This window comes from Myotis yumanensis, unplaced genomic scaffold (genome assembly GCF_028538775.1).
Source record: "Myotis yumanensis isolate MYYU_CA2020_CCGP unplaced genomic scaffold, mMyoYum1.0.hap1 SCAF_9, whole genome shotgun sequence".
Taxonomy (NCBI): Eukaryota; Metazoa; Chordata; class Mammalia; order Chiroptera; family Vespertilionidae; genus Myotis; species Myotis yumanensis.
This window is the reverse complement of record NW_027223760.1, coordinates 49,104,702-49,126,475: the sequence shown is the minus strand read 5'-3', so window position 1 is coordinate 49,126,475 and position 21,774 is coordinate 49,104,702. Positions and strand designations below refer to the sequence as shown.

At 39.5% G+C, this 21,774-nt stretch overlaps 1 protein-coding gene across 1 annotated transcript in view; it reads right to left on the bottom strand.

Annotated features, from left to right (window-relative positions):
- Positions 1–2,327: 2,327 nt before the first annotated feature.
- Positions 2,328–21,774, bottom strand: part of ASB4 (ankyrin repeat and SOCS box containing 4) — a 53,558-nt gene continuing 34,111 nt past the window's right edge. The window contains exons 3-5 of the mRNA XM_070424303.1: positions 11,885–12,375; positions 4,657–4,770; positions 2,328–4,449 (exon numbers count right to left, since the gene is read on the bottom strand). Of these exons, the coding sequence (XP_070280404.1) occupies positions 4,261–4,449; positions 4,657–4,770; positions 11,885–12,375 (794 nt within the window). The 3' untranslated portion in view covers positions 2,328–4,260. The remainder of the gene's footprint in view (positions 4,450–4,656; positions 4,771–11,884; positions 12,376–21,774) is intronic.

Below are 21,774 nucleotides of genomic sequence, written 5' to 3'. Positions count from 1 at the left end.
TATCCGAGAACTAGCCACAGGTTTCTTAGAAACAATTTGCTTCTGCCTAAGCTTCCCCTAATGGACCATCCAAGAAGACGCCTGTCATTGTCTCTCTGAGTTCAGCAGCATTGGGAGTCCCCGGGCCCCTGCAGGACTGCAATTATGTCAGGACTTCTGTAAGCAATTTGTCACTTGAACACTGCCCTGGCGAGACTTATAAACAGTCCTAGAACTCCAAATTTTGCCTCTGTTCCTCCATCCAGCGATTTTAAACTGGTGTGCTGCAATAATTTTTAAAACATGCCATACCTGACTATTTAGTCTAGGGCACTGACCTCATTTCCCTTAGACTGTCAAATAAAAAATGACAACAGCCAACATAACCATAGCTGTCTGGTGTGAATGAATCAAAATTATACATTTTTTTTTGTCAGATGGGCAGAAAATATATCTTTTTGGTGTGGTGCAGAAGTTTAGTAATTAGTTTATGTGCGCTATGAGATGAAAAGGGTTGAAAATTGCTGCTCTAATGTACTGGATGAGAGATTTCTTTTTTCCCCCCTTTTTTGTGCAATTAAAAAATTCTTTAGCTTTTGATATTTTTTAAAATGCTAGATTATAATTCTTTTTTTTCTTTGCTTGAGGACATCAGTCCATATGATTGGAGTGTTTTACATGAGAAGAAAAGGGTTAATTAATGTCATGTTTAGATAGCTTTTTCACAACTAAATCTTCAGAATTATATACATATATATTTTTTTCCATAGCAGAGAGTGGAGGGTATTGGGAAAGGCTATTATCGATATTAAGCTTCATGGAGATGCTCTGAAAATTATTAAATACTGTATAAATGTTATGCAGTTTTATTGTAATTATTATTCTATGGGAAGAACAACTGGGAGATGTTCAAGAAAATCAGTTCTCAAATGTCTCCCATCTCTAACTTTCTTGAACGTCTCCCATCTCAAACAATTTGGTTCTTGACCAAGTTGTTCATGGCAAAATGTCTCGGTTGTCAAACAAAACTTTGGTTTTCATACTAACAAAACTTTCATGCTGATACCTGTGTGCCAAAAGAGAGAATGTGCGAGTATTAGTCAGTTTACTGCTAAACTTGGTGTTGTTAACATCTCAGGAAATTGGGCTGTGAATATTTTTGTGTGCCTTTTTGTGTTGGTCTGGAATGAATTAATTCAATTTACATTATTTCCAATGGGGAAAAAATGATTCCATTTTCGAACCACCTTCTGGAATGAATTAAGTTTGAGAACCAAGGTTCCACTGTAATTGGATTCTTTTAAAAAAGTTTTGAACATGCCAGTTTCAAACTTCATGAAGTTTTCACAAACAATCAGATGAGTAACAAAAACATAAGCCTCAGCTGCTTTTCCCCACATTGTTCGCCCACTGCAAACGGGTTGCCACTTTCCTCATCTCTATAATCAGCTTTGACTGCTGTGTTTTTTATTAGAAGCCACTGGGTTCAGGAGGGCAGGGCAAAGTAGCAATGTAACACTGCGTGGTTAAAAAATTGAACACAAGTGTGTCTAGATCCTGAGAAAGGGAGAAAAACAGATAGGTCAGTGGTTCTCAACCTTCCTAATGCCGCGACCCTTTAATACAGTTTCTCATGTGGTGGTGACCCCCAACCATAAAATTATTTTCGTTGCTACTTCATAACTGTAATTTTGCTACTGTTATGAATCGTAATGTAAATATCTGATATGCAGGATGTATTTTCATTGTTACAAATTGAACATAATTAAAGCATTGTGATTAATCACAACAACAATATGTCATTATATATGTGTTTTCCGATGGTCTTAGGCGACCCCTGTGAAAGGGTCGTTCGACCCCCAGAGGGATTGCGACCCACAGGTTGAGAACCGCTGAGATAGGTGATCTCATATCAAAGGTGCTTTCTTACGTGTAACTTACAAAAGAGAGACTTTTTTTAAGGCCATTAAATGACTATTTACAGAAACTAACAAAAGCATCATGAGCATATAATTTCCTCTGTGGCTATTGGCCCAGGATTGTGTGAATGGTTAGAATGAAGAGAAATGAAAACCCCAGGAGGAATGAGATGGTGATACTCAGGAGAGAATGACCCTACAATTTCTTTATTGTTATTAAAACACTCTTGTTCCTATCACAATAGCTTGCATTTTTGTGTTTGCCCTTTTCTTCCTTTTGAAAACATTCTTTATTTCCAGGAGCATCTCCTAATTCTTTTTTCATCCTAAATGTGGAAGAAAGCCATGAAACAGGTAGAGTTCTTCAGGGCATCTGCTGAAAAGTCGGTTAGGAAAAGGTCTTCTCAGTAAATAAGCAACTCAGGAAGATGAAAGGAAACAGAAGAGCTTTATTGAAGTCCTCCGAATAAAAGTTCGGAGATGAGAGAAAAGAACTTTAAACCCAGGAATAAACAATTTGAAATAGGTAGTCATGTATTTTACCCGACGTGTAAGTACAAGCAAGCAGACTGAGAAACGTTTCCCCATGGAAGGAACATCGTCTCTCTCTGTTGGCAGCATCAGCTTTATTGCCCAAGTCAGAGCGTCACAAATGTGTCTGCCAGAATAGTCCTGAAAGAGGCGGCCAGCATGGACCTGCGCTCAGTGTTCTGCCATGTGGCCTAACAACTTGATGTCAGCAAACGGTCTTCTGAAGGATCGTGTTGTATATGAACAGTTCATACAAATTCAGCGTTCCATTCCACAATATAGGTCTTGTCTTAGTACAAAATATTTCTCCCAAAATTTTGAGTAAAACGGATGCTTTGAAAAGATTGTTGCATCCACCTATGATTTTTCCTACAGGGCGCCTGGACTATGAGAAGCCCAATTTAGAAACACATTCTAAGAAACACATTCTAAGTGGATTACTTAATATCATCTCTACTCAAAACGCAAGCATCTAACGTTAAATAAGGTGGAGAACCACACAGATGAAAGAAACCTGCTCACAACTGGCAAACTGATTTGTGTGTGCTTAATTACTTCTGCTCTGACATCTAAAAAGCATTACTAAGCGATCAGCAAGAGGAGAAAAAAAAAAGCAAGTTGGCCTCATTAACCATGAGGTCCAGATGTCCATCATCTATATTTCTCTTTCAGCAAACCACTAACTAACAAGCCTGTCTAACATACTTCTCTTTCCAACATTTTCAAACTTCTATCATTTTCAAAAAAAGTCTTTTTCTTTGCTTTCTACAGCCAGCCATTGCTAGCAAAGTGCTCCTGACCTTCTAGCAAAAGTGCTCGGAAATGTCAGTCTGTGACATAAAAAGACCAATGTGATAAACTTAAGTCTTTCCCTTCACATTAAACAGGAAATCATGCTGAAATAAAACAATACCTAGATGGGTGGAGAAACTTAAAGTGATTACATTTCCACTCACAGCAGCAGGAGACACCCCCCCCTCCCCACGTCACACAATCCCTTCACTCCATCTTCATGCTTAAAAGAAAACCACACTTAGTGTCAGAAACACGGCTTTGGAAGGCAAGCACTATGAATGAGTCAGCACCTGTACTCTTGCCCCTGACATTGACCCTGCAGTTCCCTGCTTGTATGTCCAGATCCTCTGCTGAATGGTGAGATCCTGGAGGGCAGGAGTCCTTGCTTCGGGCTCATCTTTGCATCTCCAGTCTCTGGCTCAGTGAGAGTGTGTTAAAATGTCCATTTCTGACTATTAAGTGGACTGGCCTTTGTTTTTCATTTCTAAGTTGAATAAAGGATCTCCCCGTTTGGACTACGTTCACATGCTTTCTTCGCTAAGAACAAGGTGAGGAGTTCGGTGTGGGTACAGGAGTGTGCAAAACCAGCAACAGTAATAATCTGCCAAGTGGGAATGGGGGAAAGGCACCAAGATTAAGAGGCGGATCACAAAGCCTGCTATTTTGCCAAATGAACAGTAATGTAAACTTATCACTGATAAGGGAGATTGGTTGTAGGAAACTCTGGGTCCCATTTCAAATGAGATAATATAGGAACATTTTACAAAAATATATCAGGCACCTAGTAAGAGCACCTATAGTAATCCTGTTAGTTATTATTGTTCTGTCTGTACCTTCTGGATACATTCTGGCTTTGCTTCGTTATCTCCCCTCACCATGAAACCCTAGGATCAATGACATGACATAGTGTTTGTAAAGTGTTTTGAAATCCCTGAAGTGTTATAATCAACCCAAGTACCATTTTATTTATGTAAACGGTGTCTACCCGGCGAGTCCACTTAAATATCTGGGATTGGGAACCTCTGTCTCATAAGGCTTAATAAATGATTCCCTCTGGCTCTAAAAGCAAGTACTTTTTCAATGACAATGGGAGGGAAAGCAGAGGAATTACTCTGTGACATCTGTTGTGTAATGTTCTTCGGATGGCGCATCTCGATAAATGCATGAGAGTCCTTGGAGAGTTACTGCACACAGTGAAGAGAGAGTGGTAAAAATCCCAGTATCTCTGAAAAGGAAGGGAAGGCAGGTTACAGTCAGAAAAGTCCCACCGTTGCCATCCAAAGAAATCAACAATGATGATTTGAGGCCTGACTTTCTACCTAATGGCAGCTTTCTAGGGTCTCCGATGGTAAGACAAATACTTTTCTGTACTTGCATTGTGGTCTGGAAGTACTTTACAGTGAAAACCAGAGGAAGTGAATTGATTCTTTACCTCCAAGTCATCATCAGGGATAGCCCGTTTCCACTTTACATTCCACTTGATGTGTTCATAGGCATTGACTACAACTTCGATCGCTTTGGGACAGGAGTGGCAAGCCTGGATCACCTGCAGATGAGGCAGAGTTTCGTTTATTTAATGCACATCGATGACTCAGTCATTCCACTCACAGAGGCTTCATGAATGTATTGACCTATTGGGCTCCTTGGAATGCTGCAATGCTTTTGAGAAGTCGCATGACTTTAAGTATCCACACACTGCCAGCCTCCATGGTGGATGGATTAATAAAATCAGACTAATTTCCTTCACCATCCAGAAGTAAGTGAAAAAAGAAGTTCTAACCAAGAAGGTGGGAGCCTGCTGAGATGCATGCCCTGCTCTTACAGCCCTCACACCTCCCAACAGCTTCTGTGACCATCAGAAGACCTGTTGCTCCTTTCTGCCAAGATGGCCCTATCACTGGAAATCCTTTGGGTGTGGGCTATTTTCATTTCAAAGTGACCCAGCTGGCTCTTCAATGTGACCCACAACTGGGCCACAGGAAACCTGTATCTCTATCCTATCAGCAGCAGCAAAAGCACCCATGATTCCCAATTTTATCACCTTCATTTCCTTTGCCACCAGGCAAGCAGCTTCTGCCACGGACTTTCTCCTTTACATTTTCTCATCATGAGTTATACATCAATTTCATTTTCCCCTCGAACATATCAAGCTCTTTGCCGAGTTCTCTGAAAGCCTCTCTCACTGGAGGTGAGATGAGGAGGAAGCCCCCCAACCCTACCATTCATTGTAAGGAAGGCATGCCTCTGCACTTAACTTTCTCCAAAAAAATGTCTCCCTTATTTCCAAGTCCTTCTCAATCTCAACCTATTGTCCTTGGGGAAGAAGTCACAAAACTAGTTTTCCTGCTCTCCTTTACCAGTCCCTCATAGGTGGTCTGGTATGGCATTTTTCAATGTGCTAAAAAATACCTAACGTCCTGGGTCCCTGGGCAAAACTGAGACAGAGAGATTGTAATTTTAATACCGGTGTGTGTGTGTGTGTGTGTGTGGAAGGGTTACAGAAGGTTACGGAATATGTTGAGGGGGGGAAATGAGACATGAGAAATTGAATGTGCTCGGAGGGAGAGGGGGGATGTATGAGTAAGAAGTGCGTCAGGGTCAGTAGAAGAAGGATTGTTAGATTGTCTTAGAAAAACAATGTGTTATGATATGCTCCAGCCAGGTGTGACTCTGTTTAACCTTAATGGAATGCTTTGTAGTTAATTTTTCTTAACACTGTCTTGCTATAAAGGATCATACTGCACCCTTGGTCTCTACCACATGCCGTGAGGCTTCCCAGAGGGGGAAGGTACGGGCTGTGGTCAGCTGGCCAGCTTAATAAAAAACTTTCAAATTTAAATTCTAAATCGGTAATCTATCTCGTTGAGCCAACCCACTACAGTATCATAGAATGTTAGGGTTGCAAGGAACCCTAGAGATTATCCAATCCCCCTAATTTAGAGATAAAGAAATTGAAACCAAGAGAGATCCACATTAAGAAGAAGCATAGTCTTGTGTTTTATTCGTCTGAGTTTAGTGCTCTTTCAAGTACATTCTCATGATCTTATTTTAATCCTTAGGTAATGACTGGTAAAATAAATGTTTTAAGGACACAAATCCCATTGCAGAGACATTTTAAAACAAGAGAGACTCTCTTCAATGATTATTTTAGGTTAGACCCTTGTGACTACAAAGATGTTGCTAGTGATATAAAAATAACAACCATCCAGACCTCTGTACACATTGTTCTCTAAAGACCTCCAGATGCATCCCTTCTGGAAGGATGAGCCATGGTGAGAAGTATGCTGGTAATCACTTGAGTAACCTAAAATAAATATTTAAACTTAAGAGTTAACAGTAAAGGGATGATAGCTGAAATTAATCCAAGGCCTGAATCAAGCATATACTTATAATGGAATTATAAAAACAAAAAAAGCATGAAGAAGTCAGAAAGTTTATAATAAGGCTCTGCACATGGCTTAGTTGTCCACTCAGGAAACTGACCTCTATGCTCTGCATCAATTTCCCAGGCCACACTCATTCTTAGTGGAAGCCACACTGGCTATATTTAAAGACACAGTGCCCACACACCCAACACAGGTACTTTGTCCCTAGGAATTCCTCACTTCTCCCTTCTTGCCAACACTGAGGACACAGAACAGATGTGGATGAAAGTTACTTTCCTCTTATAACATATTACCTACTTCTCAACTGGGGTTTCCAGATTTAGCATATAAAAATAGCAAAGGTTGTTCAATTAAATTTGAATTTCAGATAGACGACAAATAATTTTTAGTATACGTATATCCCAAATGTTGCATGGTCCACATTTATGTTAAAAATTACTTATAATTTATCTGAAATTCAGATTTAACTGAACATCCTATTTTTTTATCTGGCAACCCTATTCCCAGCCCCTATTCAGAAAATGTTCAGACTAAGTTATGGATACAGGAACGGACTTCATTCACAGGTCAGGAGCCTCACTTCACACATTTGGTGCTTCAATTTGCACCTGGCTTACTCCCATATATCACAGGGAGATAACTTCTCACTTTTCATTAAAGCAAAAAAAAAATAAATCAAATAGTTCTTAACCTTCAGTCTTTAGATGCACAGACTCCAAAGCTCCCACTGCTGTCATTAGGTTTTGCTGACACGGATGGCTAAGTTTTCTGCTGACAGAAGACAGGGCCCACAGCGGGAAAGGCTCCTTTAGCCTGACAACCCTCCAGCTATCTTCACTGGCAGGTCGGGCTTCTTCCAGGTCTAAGACAGCTAGGCACACCTCCTTCAGGCCTCAGTAATTATTTCACAAAGCAATAACAACAACACAAAACACCCTTAAGGGACAGCAAACTCTAAATCATCACTAGATGCTGACTCCTGGGGACCTTGACCATCACAAGGACTGGTCTGGACCTAGAAGCGAGAAGCTTCTGCTGCCTTTTTCCTATCTGAGAAACAGAAGGTGCCCCCATGAACTTCACCTTCTGTGTGTGTCTAGTCTTCCTTCATGGAAGAACAATTGGTCAAAAAAGCTCTTTCTTCAGTGGTGGCAACTGGAGAGACTTTGAGATACTTTTTGCCTCATCATTCTACACCTAAAAGCATAGATTATAGAATAGATTCAAGATAGATCTCCTTGTCTCCTTTCCAAGGCAAGTGGCACCTCTTAAGCCACTTCAGCAGAAAAATTCTAAAGCTACTTCTACCTTTTTATGTTAATATAGTTGTGTGCAGAAAGGTACTTAATAATCAAAGAGACGTCTTGTACCCTGGGCATCATATACAGCACTGTTCAACAGCAGAAATCATCCTCACCTCCCCCAAACCCTCACATACCTTTCCCTCCCCTAGAAAAATGTCTTTCTTGCCCTACCAGAAAACCCAATCTTGGCTCCCTGGGGTGTCACTGCTTTCTGAATTATGCTGAGAGAAAAAAATCAAATGTCCTTTTGTACCCTGGAAAGCAATTGCAGACCATATAATTCTTTCCCCACCTTATGTAATTTATACATAGGCTTTCGGTGAAATACACCCTCTGCAAATGTGCTTTGTATTTGGAAGACAGCATCTTCAGCTCTGACCTTGTTCCTTGTAAATAAGGAAACAGAATTCCCCATCCACAGGAGAACAAACCACTTTATCTTCTGTATAAATGAGTCAGTCATTTACTTGTTGTAAAGATGACTTTCTCTTTGGAAAGTTGGGCTGGGTAGTAGTTGTTCTAAATCACTGAAGAATCTGCATAGTAAATTGAATAGTTTTTCTTCAGTTTTCCTTTGGAAGGGGGCCAGTTCTCTTATACTGTTGGGTAGGGACAAAATGTTTATAATACCAGTCATCCACCAGTGGCCAACTCTATCCTAAGTCACTTTCGTGTATGGCCAAACTAGAACTCAGAGGAGCAAAACAGAACTGAATAAGAACATGCTAATGGTGGATAAAGTGTTCCTTGGCACACATAATTGTGTGCCTGTTTTACAGGCTAGTGGAGCCATCAAGACTAAAGGAAAGACCCTTTCACTGGACCAAGTGTTCACTTTGGGAAGAGGAGGAAAGGAAACAATTTTGTTGACTCACGCACTCCTTAGACAATCCTGAAAAGTTGATATTTTTACCTTCATTTTTCAGATGAGAACATTAGAATCTAAGAGATTGAGGAGCTTGTTCAGAAACCATACAGCAAGTAAATGGCCACGCCAAAGCTCATGCCCCTGGTGACTAAGCTGCTGCCCCTAATCCTTCTCGTTGGTCCCTCTCAGAGGACTGCTTTTGTGAAGAGGATCTGGGGCCTTCCTCACATTCACAAGACTTCTTTCTGGAGGACAGAAATTCTGCTTAAAGGCTCATTCTCCCTAACCTGGCTCTTGAAGGAGAATGAGGAGAGGGTCTTTTAGTTTCTTGGAGACCTGTTTCATCCACAATTAACCAGCAGTGAGTTTCAGAATAAAGCTCAGCTTTTAGTCTAGACAGTCTCATACTCTGTCTCTCCTGGTTGGAAAGGCCCCTGTGAGTAAACCAAACCCAGGAGCACTGATTCCACTACTCAGTGGACATGTAGTAATAACAATACTTATAGCCGTCATTTGTTCACTGCATCTGGCTTCCGATACCATAGTCATGATGAAGACTCCCAAGTTTGTACCTCTGGCCAGGACCTTTCCCTGAACAACAGATTCCTACATCAAACTGCCTACCTGACATCTCCACCTAGATGAATAGTAGGTATCTCAAGCAAAATGGAACCCCTGATCCTCTCTTCAAATTCAGCTCCACCTGCCTTGCTTCTATCTCAGGAAATGGCCCCTTGATTCTTTCTATTCCTTGGGCAAAATCCTTGAAGTTATCCTTGACTCCTCTCTATTCCTGATGGCCCACAAATAATCAACCAGAAAAACTCATTGACTCCCTCTTCAAAACATGCCCTGAATCTGACCATTTCTTAGCACATTCACCATTTCCACTGTGGGTCTAAGCCACCTACATCTCTTACCTAGATTATTGCAATACCATTGCCCCCCACCCCCAATAGAGTTATTCTCCAACAGGCTGTCAAATGGGTCCTTATGGAATACAAATCAGACTATGCTTCCCAGCTCAAAATTCTTCAGTGATTTCCTCCCTCCTTCAGAGTGAAAAACCAAGGGCATAACCACGGCCTACAAGGCCATAAATATGGTCTGTAAACCACCTTCATGTACACCTCTCTGACTTCTCTTCCTCCTTACTCACTCCACTCCAGCCACTCTGGCTTCCTGCTTTTCCTCACACATGCTTAGCTTTCTCCTACCTCAGGATCTTTGCATCTGCTTTCCTTGTACCACAGATGGCCTTCCCCCAGTTCAGGTAGCCACATGATTTGCTCCTCCATGTCCTTATTTTCTCTAATCATCTTTGTAAAACAGCATATATGTAAACATACAGGTGGAGATGTCAGGTCATTCTTTTATTTTCTTTACCTTGCTTTATTTTTCTCCATAGCACCGAACAGATCAGAGTATATTTATTTGTTTGTTATCTTGTTTTGTTTTTTCCTATCTCCCATTAGAGAGTATATTCCATGAAGGCCTTTTTTTGTTTGTTATTGCTATTGTTTATTGCTTTATCTCCAGCTCCTAGAACAATGCCTAGCACATAGTAGGTACTCAGTAAATATTTCTTAAAATAAAATGAATAAACTTGACCACTTACTCTCTGTGACTTTAGGAAAATATCTCAACGTTATTACCTTTTAAATGAACATAATGCCCATGCCTATCTCAGAGGTTATTATAAAAATAAAATGAAATCTGTAACAAGCCAATTGAGAACTCAACAAAGGACATTACCATAACATCGTTTTTACTTTTTTATTCCTTTTCATCATAATCATTTGAAATTTTCTCTAAAAAATTATTAAGTGCCAGAACATTGTATTGCATATAATTCTAAAGGGAAAATGACTTAATTGTCCATTGAAATACTGACAAGAAACAAATCCCTTATGAGATCACAAAATTTACTGACATCATATCTACAGCTGAACATTTCCTGGGTTGTCCATCTGGAATTTGCCCTGACTGGTACACTCCCCTTAAATTCTTTAGTGGAACTTTTCTTCCCATTAAGCCTCACAGTGCAGGACTTCAGATCAGTCTCTGATACTTTAGCAATGGAGGAAGTAGAACTTGGCTGTGAACTTAGTAAAACTGTCACTGGCTTTCTGTGGTCCTACATTATTTAGTTGGTTTATACCTGAAACTCTGCTGCTTCTTGTTAATTTTTTTTATTTATTTTTTTTTAGAATGAGTGAGATCCTAGTATGGTGTTATTTGATTGATTTTAAAGTGAAGTGCATTTTGGTTTCCAAGTTAATTACTGTCAGCAGCCTAATTCCTCTACGGTCATTTACCACTGCATATTAAAATTGTCTCTTTATGTGTTTGTCTCTCCCATTGGATCCTAAGCTACCTGAAAGTAGGTGCTATGTCTTAGTCATATCAGCATTGTTAACATCTGGCCCCTGCTAGCCCATTGGAGATTATCAATAGATCTTTTTTAAAACAAAGGCTATGCAGTGTGATATTGCAAGAACAGACGCTAGACCAAATGATGTAAGGTTGAACCCTGGCACTGCTACTGTGTGAGATCAGGCAAATTGCTTCACTTCTCTGTGCCTCCGTTTCCTCCTTTATAGAGTAAGGACAATATTATTGTTTCTCTCATACGGTTGTAATAAGAATTAAATTTAAAAATGCAAACTGCTTATAACAGTGTGCTTAATAAATAGAATTCACTCTATATAATAAATATAATTATTAGGACTCAGTAAACATTAGCTTTCACTAAATGCAAAAATGAGTGGCCCTTTCACGCCACTTAATTCCAAAGCAGTTTCAGTCATCTTTAGATCAGACATCCCGCTCAAGAGAGAGCGAGTGTACGCCTGTCTGACCCCGTTCACCTCTCCTGCAATCTTAAAGTGGCTTCTGATCTTTCTCAATTCAGTCCCTCAGGAAGCTACTGCCAGTTCACTGGTGTTCACCCAAGACATGGAAGATTATCTGCCCCTCTTCTGCTCATTGCCTGCGCTCATTACATGTGCAAAAGGAAGGTCAGGTAGAGGATCAGAAGTGGTTAACCCAAAGATGCCAGCCTCAAGCTTGAGTCGCTTGGCAGACGGGACACAGCCTCACCTTATGGAACTGTGGAGGGTATATTCGAGCAGCCCCATGGTTCAGTAGTAGCTGGTAGCAGATCTCAGGCTGGGCGGCAGGCCGCACCGAGGTGACCTTCAGCACGTACTGGATGGCCGCACAGCCATTGATGTCCATGAGGTTGGCCTCAGCGCCCGCTTCCAGCATCATGTGCATGAGCACGTGGTCACAGTTCCAGGCTGCCTTGTGGAGCGGAGATTTGAAGTCATCATCCCTGGCGTTGACCTCGGCATGGTAGTCGAGCAGCATGCGGCAGACGAGGTGATGCTCCCTGCTGTACTCCTGCTCTTTAAAGCGGAGGGCCCAGTAGGTGGCGACAGCCAGGGGCGTCTCCATGTGGGCGTTCACACTGTCCACTACGGCCCCATGCTCCACGTAGAAGGCCACCAGCTCCGAGAGGCCGAAGTGGGCAGCCGTGTGCAAGGGGGTCTCTTCATCCTGGTTGTTGGTCTTCATGTTCACGTTCGCCCCTAGGAAGGGAGATTGAGGAAGCCGATTATTTAAACTGATGTTGACATTATACCCAAGGTTCATTAAACAGGACTTTACTGCTGCTTCCCTTTTAACCTCTGACTGCCATACATTATCCCTTGTGTCCCCATTCTCTTTCTGAGCCCCATGGAAGCCACTCCTTTGACACAACAGTGCCATCTGCTGGACAAGCTGCAAATGCACTAGGGTGGGGCGTAGGGGTGGAGCGGGGGAGTGGAGAACAAAGGATTTCAGGCTGTTTGTTGAGTGTTCTTACAAAGTGGTCCCCATAACTAATCGCTTTTTATCAGTAAAATAGAAAACATCATTGAAAGTTTATACCGCAATCTTTGAAACTCATACAAGTAGTTTTAAAAATCATCAGTTTCTTTGAATGTTTCACAAAATCATGTTTTTCTTCTTTCAAAGCAGAAAAGCCTGAAAGTTTGGTCCAGGCAAACTTTATTTATTTACTTATTTATTTTTTTAAGTGTGGCAAGGCTGCCTAACTTTATATATCTAATCAATATATTATTGATTTTTTACAGAGAGGAAGGGAGAGGGATAGAGAGTTAGAAACATTGATCAGCTGCCTCCTGCACATCTCCTACTGGGGATGTGCCCACAACCAAGGTACATGCCCTTGACCAGAATCAAACCTGGGACCTTTCAGTCTGCAGGCGGACGCTCTATCCACTGAGCCAAACCGGTTAGGGTAAGGCAAACTTTAGTGGCATGTTTGACAGACAGTACTAGAGCCGCCGAGGCTGTGAGGCTCTCTTGGAACACACTGGGGGAAAAACAACAACCACAAATACTTTGACCTCCAAACTAGCATTAAGGTCATGTTTTACATTGAAAGGGGTGGAAGCCAGTAGTATAATGGAAATACCCATTGAAAGGAAGGCAAACCCAGTGGTGAGGCTTGGTGGTTGAGCATCGACCTAAGAACCAGGTCACCAGTAGATTCCCAGTCAGGTCACATGCCTGGGTTTCTGGTTTGGTCCCCCTGTTGGGGGCATGCAGGAGGCAGCTGACTGATGTTTCTCATGGATGTTTCTATACCGCTCCCTTCTTCTCTCTTAAAATCAATAAAATATTTTTTAAAAAAGAAAGACGATGATTTAGCAACTGTGACGTATTTGATTTATGGGAAACAATGGCTGTTAGAAATAAATTTTTAGTACTTGGAAAGTTCCTTGGGAATTATTTAATCCAACCGTATGTAACAGGCCAGGAAACTGATGAGAGTTTTATTCTTCTGATAGGAAATATTAAGAACTAGAATGGTCAACTTGAGAAGCTGAAGTTTTCCTTCTCTACCTAATTTAAGGTGGTGAACCAAATGACCCTTGGGGGCCTACTATATTATTGATTCTACTGGAAATTTATATAGTTACTTCAAGTATAAATCTTGATATACTTATTATTATTATGCCAGCAACAAATATTTATTAAGCACTTAACATGGACAATATTCTGAGCTAAAAGCTTTTCATATATTGCCTCATCAAATCTTCCTAATATTTCTTTGCAGTAGGTACAATTTTTACCCTAATTTTACAGCTAAAGAAATTTGTTAGGCTAATAACCACACCAAGCTAAGAAGTAAAGAGGTTGGAAAATAGACAGCCTGACTTCAAAATCTCTTACCACTGTTCTGTTCTTTCCACTTCGTTATTTTTCTAGAAAATTTTTCTGTACTTTACTCTTGATATTGAAAACTTGAAAGTGGTATAGAAATCATGTTGCATTTTGTTAATTAAAAAAATCTGTTCTCCAAATATTGCTCCTCTATGCCCCTTTTTTATGGCATTCTCTGGTCATATAGAACATATTTGAGAAAAGCAATACTCCTACAGATGTGCTCAGTATTCTATATAAAATCACCCCCCCACCACCCCAGTGAGGTGTCTGAGGGCACATTGCTCCGTAAACTCTGAGACTGTCAGTAGCTCAACTTGCAGAAAGCAGAATTCTAACCAAGGATTGTCATGCAGAGAGCCATCTGTGTTCATCAGTATTCTGCCCCAGAGAAGTCCTGGGTCAGGTCTCCTTTTAGGTCAGCCCTTCTTTTCTCTGGAGTGCAAAGCAATGAATAAGAATGTCTTCCCAGAAGCCTTATTCCGGGTCACTGGAGAGTTTCCAGTAAGGAAGGGAATCAAAGGGTCAGGATGAAAATTTTACGGGCCAAATCGGAACAAACCACATTCTTTATTTTTAAATGTACTTGGACATTTATAATTGACCCTTGACCTCTTGGTACAACTCGACAGGCTGCGCAGTTTCCCTTTCTGAATAGAGGATCCTTATTTTTATAGTATTTGAATTGTGTCTTTGAGTGCTTTATATTTCCAGGGAATATGTAAAGTGGGATGATTTGACTACTTTTTAATTCTAGATGTTTGGGAAATTTAAAAAATATATTGTTAATGCAGAAATACAATGTATTTGTGTCCTGGAACTGTTGTAACAAAGTACCACACACTAGGTAGCTTATTTCATGGTTCTGGAGACTAGAAGTTCGAAATTAAGATGTGGGCAGGGCTGGTCCTTTCTGGCTCCTTCTGGGGGCTTTAAGGGAGAATCTGTCTCATGCCTTCTCTTAGCTTGTGGTGACAGCAGGCAATCCTTGGTGTTCGTTGGCTTGTAGATGTTGCTCCAAGGTCTGCCTCCATCTTCACATGGTGTTCTGTGTCTCTGTGTCTTCACAGGTCTGTCTTCTTATAAGGACACAAGTCATACTGCAATAGGGGCCCATCTTGCTCCCATTCATCTTAACTAGTTACATCTGCAACAACCCTATCTTCACATACTGAGGAATTAGGGATTAGGACTTCAATATACCTTCTTTTTGAGGGGGAGAGAGTACACAATTCAACCCATACATATAACATGCATTACATAATATATAAAAATACATATGTGCAGTTTAAAAATATTGTAAATAAAGCCATCTCCCATGTAATCATATCCCAGCTCAAGAAATCAAACAGAAGAAGAAGGAGGAGGAGAAGGAGAAGGAGAAGGAGAAGGAGAAGGAGAAGGAGAAGGAGAAGGAGAAGGAGAAGGAGAAGGAGAAGGAGAAGGAGAAGGAGAAGAAAATAAATCAAACACTTTCAGGCCCAGAGAATCCCTTTCTTATCTATCTTTCTCTATTCAACTCCTCCATCTTGCCAGAGATAATTATTATCCTGACTCTTATGATAATCATGTCTTTGTAATTCTTTATAGTTTACCACCTTTGTTTATATCTCTAAATAAAATAGTTTGATTTCATTCATTTTTTTAACTTTATCTAAATGGATTAATAAGCACATTCTTTTATGACTTGCTTCTTTCACTCAACATTATATTTGTGAAAATAATTTGTATTGTAATGTTTAAGTCTCGTTTGTTCATTTTATTGTGTTCTACTTCATAGCACGAGTAACCTACAATTCCTCCATCCTACTGGTGCTGGGTATTTCCAGTTTCAGGTTATTCCAAACACTGCTGCCAGAGCATTCTTGTAGATTCTCAAACCCTGGGACTTTTGGCAGGGTTTCTCTGAGTTCCAACCCTATGAGAGGAATTGCTGGGGCATTGGACAGCACATTGCCAGTGTCCTTAGAGGGTATAAAAAAGGTGGTGGACCAGTTTCCACTCCCATAAGCCGTGAGTGAGGGTTTTTATTGTGCCATATTCTTGTCAATATTTGGTATTTTCAGTCTATTTAATTTTAATCAATTTGGTGGGTGTGTAGTGACATCTCATTGTGTATGACTGTTTGTTTTCCTAGTTAACAATTCAGTTAGCCATATTTTACCTTACTATTGGGTATAAAACTTTTTATTCTAAAAAGTTTTGATCTTATGACTAATGCTACAATTAATAAATTCATAAGTAAATTTCAGGATTATTTTCTTGGCATAAATCCACCCCCTTCCCAAAATAGAGTCATTAAGATGAACCATGAACTATTGTAAGGGGCTTAATGAATAATTGCCAAATGTTATATTTATATCTCTTTCATTGATGTAGAAGAGTGCTATTCCACTCGCCAGTGTGTGGTTATAAATTTTTAAAAATGTTTTGTTAGTTTAGAAGTAAAAAAGTGGTCTCTTTTTTAAAAATGTGAATTCATTTAACTATTGGATTTTAAACATTTTTTCTGTAATTATTAACAAGTTGTATTTCATCTTTGGCTAAATGTCCAAATTTTTGTCCTTCTATACATTGAAGCTTTTCTGTTTTGTTTACATATATATGAGTCCTTCATTAAATTAAGATGTAATCCTGGGTTTTCATAATTGTTATAAAATTTTAAACCAGTTTACTTGGACTTTCTTAAATACAATGATGCTAAAGAGGGAGAGAGAGAGAGAGAAACATCGATGTGAGAGCTTAGCATCGATGTGAGAGCTTAACATAGATCAGCTGCCACCTGCAGGGATCGAGCCTGCAATCCAATCATGTGCCCTGACCAGGAGTCAAACCAGCAACCCTTTGGTGCATGGGACAATATCCAACCAACTGACCCTCACTGGCCAGGGCCAAACAAGTTTTTGTATTTTTTTTAATAGTAGATTGTCCTACTTCTCTCAGAGGTTGCAAAACTATCCAGATTAATTAAAATTTAGTTTTATCATAGATTTTTTTAAATGTTTAATATTTGACTTATCTGGAACTTATTTTGGTATAGACATCAATTTAGGAAGAATTGACAGTCTTACAATATAAAGTCTTTCCAGCCAAAAACATGGTCTGTTTCTGTAAAAGATTTTCTTTACATTCTGTAAACTATATTACCCTCCCAGCCCCACTGCCAATTTTTTTGCAGTAATTTTCATTCTACAGGAGCAGGGTAAATTATTTCTGAGACAAAGCAACTTTAAGTGAGAGAAGGCCTTTCATGAACCTTTTAATTCTTGCAAGATGCTCTCCAGAAGTAGTCTGGAATGGTTGCAAGTGAATTCAATAAAAATTTTAATTTGTACTGCTTAATAAAAAACAAGAACTTTCTAGATTTCACCGGTAGGCAAAGGAGACATGGATTTGTGTGCACCAAAAATGGGATGAAGAGAAGAGACAGGATAACAATGTGAACAGAAAGTGGGAGTTGGCTACAAGAAATGGTACCTGGCCAGCTAGACCAGGCCAGGCCCAGGGAAAAGATAATCCTGAAGCCAGGATTGCTGAGTGTCACAGTACCAGTCAGTATTCTTTTTTTTTTTTTTTTCCTGTTCTCCCAGTCTGTGTGATTGTCTCCTTTCACTATCCCCCATTGGAGAATAACTTCATGAATCCTGGTGATAAGACCTCATAGTCCTTATTTCTTTCCAAATAAAGTTAAACTGCCTCCCAGTGCCTGTAGTTAGGTTGGAGGATCCTGGGTGTCATCACTGGGGCTCCACCTGCTGGGCTTTGCTACTTCCTGCAGGATACCAGTTGGCCCTCAGAGCCACCCAAATTTCATGACCTCAAGAGCTACATGACAGTACGAGCAAGAAGAGGTCTCTAACTCTACAGAAACTGTCACCATGCTTGCTTTAGTTTCCTTTCTTCCAAGATAAAGTTTTACATTAAAAGCCCAGCCCATTTCTCCTTTCTTCCATCCCTTTCTGTCTCCACAGACATAACTACTAAAGTTGATTTTTGTCATTGTAAACTTTTGTTCTTTTATTACTCATATATTTATCCACAAACAACATATACTATCGTTATATGTTCTTAAAAACTGTGTACGTGGTATCTCACTTTTGCAATCCGTTTTGCTCAGTCACATTATGTTTGGAGTGGGGAACTGATTTTTTTATTTATTTCAACTGCTGAATAGAACGACATTGCATAATTAAGCTACAGCTTTAGCATTCCTCTGCTAAAGAAAGTTAAGTTGTTTTAGCTTTTTTATAATAACAAGTACCTTTCAAATTATGCAGGAGTTTCTTGAGAGAGAGAAATAGAATTACTGGGTAGTAGTGTATGAACATTTTCAACTATATAAAAGTATACTCATTAGTGCTTATATCAATTTATATGTACATCAGTACAGTTTAAATACTTCCAACCCTGGGTACTGTCAAACAGATTAATGTTTGTCAATTAGGTGGTATGAAAAGATGTTTTGATTTAGTTTGCATCCTCCTGCTTACCAGTAAAGTTGAGCGTCTTTGCATATGTTTACAGGCAACAAGATTTCCACTTGTATAAATTGTCTATTCATAGCCTCTATCCACATTTCATTGGGATTTTTGTGTTTTTCTTATTTATTTTTCAGGATATATATAAGATTATTATTGAGAAAATAATAAAAACTTTAATGAAATCAAAGGACTTAAATTTAAATAAATGGCAAGCTTTGCTATGTTCATGGATAGAAAGATTCACTACTGTAAAGATGGCAATTCTTCCTGAATTGATCTATAAATTTAATGCAATGAAAACGTTATTTTCACAGAATTTGTATAGAATAAAGAGCAAGTCAACTTTAGAAAAAAGTGGGAAAAAATGAAAAGGAAAGAAGAGATGGTGAAGAAGGGGTACTTACCCTATCAGATATTCAAGCAAACTATAATTAAAGCACTGTGGTACTGATGCATAGAGAGATAACTGGACCAATGAAATATAGTGGAGAGCCTAGAAACAAACCTACTTACAAACAGCATCTGTAATGACAGATGGGGCAGTACCAATTGGTGTGAGAATTCATGGGCTATTTAATAAAAATATTGGGACCAAACACTATCAGTTTCGTACAAGCACAAATTTGAGCTTGTGTATTGAGTGTTTGTGTGTATGTGCCTGTGTGTTAAACTTCAGATAAATCAAAGGCGAATGAAAAGCTAAATAATAAACTTCTAAAATATAGACTTATCCTGGGGACCACTTCGTAAGTTCTATAAGTGACCAAGCACTGTGCTGTCTGTACACCTGAAACTAATATAATATTGAATGTCAACTGTAGTTGAAAAATAAGAATAAATAAAATAAACATGTAGGAGTTTGGCCCAGAGGGCAATGGGCAGCCCTCCCTATGTGGTCACTGTGTTTGCAGCGTACCCTCTCAGCTTACTAACTTCCCACTGAGGCAGTTTTATCCGGGACTTCTCTTAGAACTCCCTGTTCCAGCCCTAAAACACACTCCTCCACTTCTTTGACCTGCCCTTCTAAAAGAATTTTAACTGCTGCATTTGGTTTTGTAATCACTAAACTACAGGTATTTTCATTATTTCTATGCACTTATCGGGTTGCAGTGCTTTCAACATCTACCAGCTGCAGAAGGTGGCCCAGCTAGATGCCTCACCTTCTCGGCTGGTCTCCCTTCCTCTCCCTCGCACCAGCTCTGCAGGGGCTGGAACCCGCCATGAGTAAGATGGATGAAAAGGAATCGAAGTGCTGAGTGCGAGAAGAAGGGTACACACCTTCCCCAGCTGCAGGCTTCCAGTCTGTGGCAGACTTGAGCAAGGGGAGAGGGGAGTTATCCTCTATTTAGTAAACCCAGCTTGAATTATTTGCCCTGGAAGTCCAACGTTTGAATGGAGACTCACCTGCGAAACTTAAAGTGACTATATAACTTTTCCTTACCTAAGAATTACCAGAGAAGCCATCCGCCCACCTGAGTTTTCCTCCCACAGTACAGGAGAAACTAGATCCTCTGAATAATTTATAGAGATACTGGAAAACAAAAATTCCATTTTTTAAATGAATACATTCCATGTACTTTGCATGATCCAGCTAATAGTCACGTGTCTAGTAAATTTTTAAGGGAGGACATCTTTTGGCAAATTTTATAAAAACACAAATAGCTGAGCCTATTTTTCTATTGTCATCCTGCATTAAAAATAATATTTAAAGAGTGTAGAATTCCTGGGTGATTTTATCCATAATTTTCCATAAGTTTGTTCTACTCTTTTCTAATACTGAACACTATAAAGAAATGGAAGTCCACCAACATTTTGGTCCTTTACAAACAATCTACTTTTTATTTACTCACTTGTTTGTATACTTTTACTATTTCTATTGCTGAAAATTGATATTTTATCAAAGATTTTTCTAGGTTTATATATATTTTTTTTACCTTATTTTGCCAGGAACCAAACCTACTCAATTCATCTCCACATGATGTGTTTTTCTACACACTAAAACACAGTTTTCTACCCTGTTTTAAAATATTGGTCAGATTCAAAAAGATAACAGTGTTTTATATATTGAAGACTATGCAACCTCTTTTTGCTTAATGGTCATCACCCACCAATTATCGAGTCATGGTCATTGAAAAGAAATCTCCTCTTACAATTTTTTAAGCCCTAATTCTCAAATGTGTGTGTGAAAATATGGTCTATTGCTCGTGGCTTTCTTTTTAATGCCACCTTAAAAACTTACACTTTTCTTAGAAAAAGCACTAAGACAGGATGAAAAGTATTCAGTCTCCTTGGTTATGGTGGCCCCCAATATGTGTGAAAACATAAGGAGACATGGGTTATTATCACGGGTTATAATAAGAAGAATTTGAGAAGATATTTGGTTCAACTTATTAACTTGAGGTAAAAGTTTAGAATCTTCATTAGCTCTTTGTTTTGTCAGAGATGTCTTCATTCTCAGCAGCTTAACTTCAACTGCCTCCATTCAAAACCGTACTCATATAGGCTTTTGTGCAGGTAAAAGACAGCACATTTGTTCAGCGTTCTTTTGTGAAAATATTCATAACATCTGCTATTTTTCAAGCCCTCAGGAGGAGTTTTACATATATTGTCTCGCTTGTTATTAACAGTGAGCATTCTTCAGAAACATCTATTATTCGAAGATTAGATTTTTTTTTCTCTTCCTATTCAGGGCCTTTCATTTCCTGGGATTGTTTCTCAAGTCTGCTTCTTTGTCAAGGATGCAATTCTGTGCAGTGTCAGGTTTGTTATTAACTGTCACCAAAGCATATTTTCAGTTGGCTGCTTTGTTCTAGTTTCAATTTTGCCCTTTTCAATCTACAATCTTTGGCAAATATATTGTCCTGTATCTTTCATAGTCTTGTCTTAAATGAAATCTTAAATGAAACACCATTCCCTCTAAGGCCCCATTTCTCTAATTCTCCCATTCTCCTGGGTCTGGAGCTGAGAACTACCCACTTCCAGATCAACCATGGTGCTTTGGAACCATTACTCTGTCACCCTTGTGTACACTCCTCATCCATGACGGTTGATGTCCCCCAAGAGGTTACTCTTGCTCCCCTCTTATCTACGATCTTGTAAGCTCTTAGTCATTCTCCCATTTTCTCTGAACACATAGGTATCTGGCTCAGTCTCTCCTTCATCTGTGTCCTGACATCATCCTGTAATACCGCCGTAGATGACCCATCCAACACATTCACGCTCAGAATTCTGAAATCTGGGGCAGATTGTATTACTGTTACCAAATATCTTGAT